General features: G+C 34.9%; 1 protein-coding gene across 1 annotated transcript; it reads right to left on the bottom strand.

The window, feature by feature from the left end:
• Positions 1-223: 223 nt before the first annotated feature.
• LOC116351256 (poly [ADP-ribose] polymerase tankyrase-2-like) lies at positions 224-1431 on the bottom strand. The gene is made up of 7 exons (XM_031783336.1): positions 1338-1431; positions 1158-1256; positions 962-1060; positions 800-898; positions 614-712; positions 451-549; positions 224-386 (listed from the first exon to the last, which is right to left on the bottom strand). The coding sequence occupies exons 1-7, from the start codon at positions 1429-1431 to the stop codon at positions 253-255; spliced, it is 723 nt and encodes a 240-aa protein (XP_031639196.1). The 3' UTR covers positions 224-252.
• Between the last annotated feature and the right edge of the window lie 40 nt (positions 1432-1471).

Below are 1471 nucleotides of genomic sequence, written 5' to 3'. Positions count from 1 at the left end.
CCCCCAATACATATTTTTGAGTGTTTAAGTCTACATTAAGTATGACTTTTGGACGAAAATTGGACTCTTTTTCATAGGTATCACTCCAGGCATGGAATTTTTTTCCATCAACCAAAGTCGCTCAAAATCTGATGATTTCTATTCCTGGGGACCCCCAATCATCCCGTGAAGTCAGATTTCAAATAACTTTTCTGGGTGGTGAGAAAATCGATGGACAAATTTTGCGTACGGCGGACAACGTATATCTCAATATTATCTCAATATAATGTCTGCATATAGACAATTACCACTTAAAACAGCCTGGTGAAGTGGTGTATAATTATGCTTGTCTGCAGAATTCACATCAGCTCCAAGTTCAAAAAGATTTTTGACCATCTGCATGTTACCTGTAAAATGTACGAAGTTCTTATGAAACAAACTTTTCTTCTAAATTAATCCATTGAAAACTACCATTACGAGCAGCCAAAGACAAAGTTGTATAGTTTTCGACAGTTGTAGCATTTATATTTGCTCCATGTTCAATTAAATATTTAAACAATTCATGTGTGCCTAAAATGTTTGGCAAATAAATAGTTGGCGTTTCGACCATGTTATTTCCATTTTCAATAATTACCATATCGAGCGGCGTTATGGAGTGGCGTCCATTTATCATTGTTTTCGGCATTTGCCTTTGCCCCATGAGTGATTAAGTATTCAACCACTTCCAATTTTCCTGAAATATTAAACAGAGAAACAGTTGACTTAACTACTTTGGCGATCACGTTTTATATTTTCAGTTTTCAAATATATAGACAATTACCATCTTGAGATGCCCAGTGAAGTGGTGTGTTATTATTTCTGTCTTTAGAATTCACATCAGCTCCATGTTCGACAAGGTGTTCGACAATCTGCATGTTACCTGTAAAATGTACGACGTTCTTATGAAACAACCTTTCTTCCAAATGAATCCATTGAAAATTACCATTCTGAACAGCCACAAACAAAATTGTATACTTTTCGATAGTTGTAGCATTTATATTTGCTCCATGTTTAATTAAATATTTGAAAATTTCAAATTTGCCTGAAATGTTGTGCAGATCAATAGTAAGCCATCCGACCATGCTTATTTCTATTTTCAAAACCTATATATATATATAGGCGATATAATCAATAATTACCACGTTCAGCAGCCTTATGGAGTGGCGTCCATTTATCATTGTTTTCGGCATTTACCTTTGCGTCATGAGTGATTAAGAACTCAATAATTTTGAGTCCACCTGAAATATTAAGCAGAGAAACATACAGCATCAGACCATTCGCGCGTGATATTTTCAGTTTCCAAACGTATAAACAAATACCATATCGAGCTGCCACGTGTAGTGGTGTATCATGTTTTTTATCTCTAAAATTTACATCAGCTCCATGTTCGATAAGACGTTTGACAATCGGCATGTTACCTGTAAAATGTACGAAGTTCTTATGAAACAAATTT

Source organism: Contarinia nasturtii, unplaced genomic scaffold, assembly GCF_009176525.2.
Source record: "Contarinia nasturtii isolate CC-2019 unplaced genomic scaffold, AAFC_CNas_1.1 Cnas_scaffold_5051, whole genome shotgun sequence".
NCBI lineage: Eukaryota > Metazoa > Arthropoda > Insecta > Diptera > Cecidomyiidae > Contarinia > Contarinia nasturtii.
Note: the sequence above shows the minus strand (reverse complement) of the source record. Positions and strands in the feature narration are given on the sequence as shown.

Excerpts from the sequence above, each read along its gene's own strand:
- LOC116351256 (XM_031783336.1), bottom strand. The coding sequence starts at position 1,431 with ATGCCGATTGTCAAACGTCTTATCGAACATGGAGCTGATGTAAATTTT. Across the intron at positions 1,257-1,337 it reads ACACGTGGCAGCTCGATATG|GTGGACTCAAAATTATTGAG; the intron begins GTATTTGTTTAT and ends TTAATATTTCAG. Across the intron at positions 387-450 it reads GTCTTTGGCTGCTCGTAATG|GTAACATGCAGATGGTCAAA; the intron begins GTAGTTTTCAAT and ends TACATTTTACAG.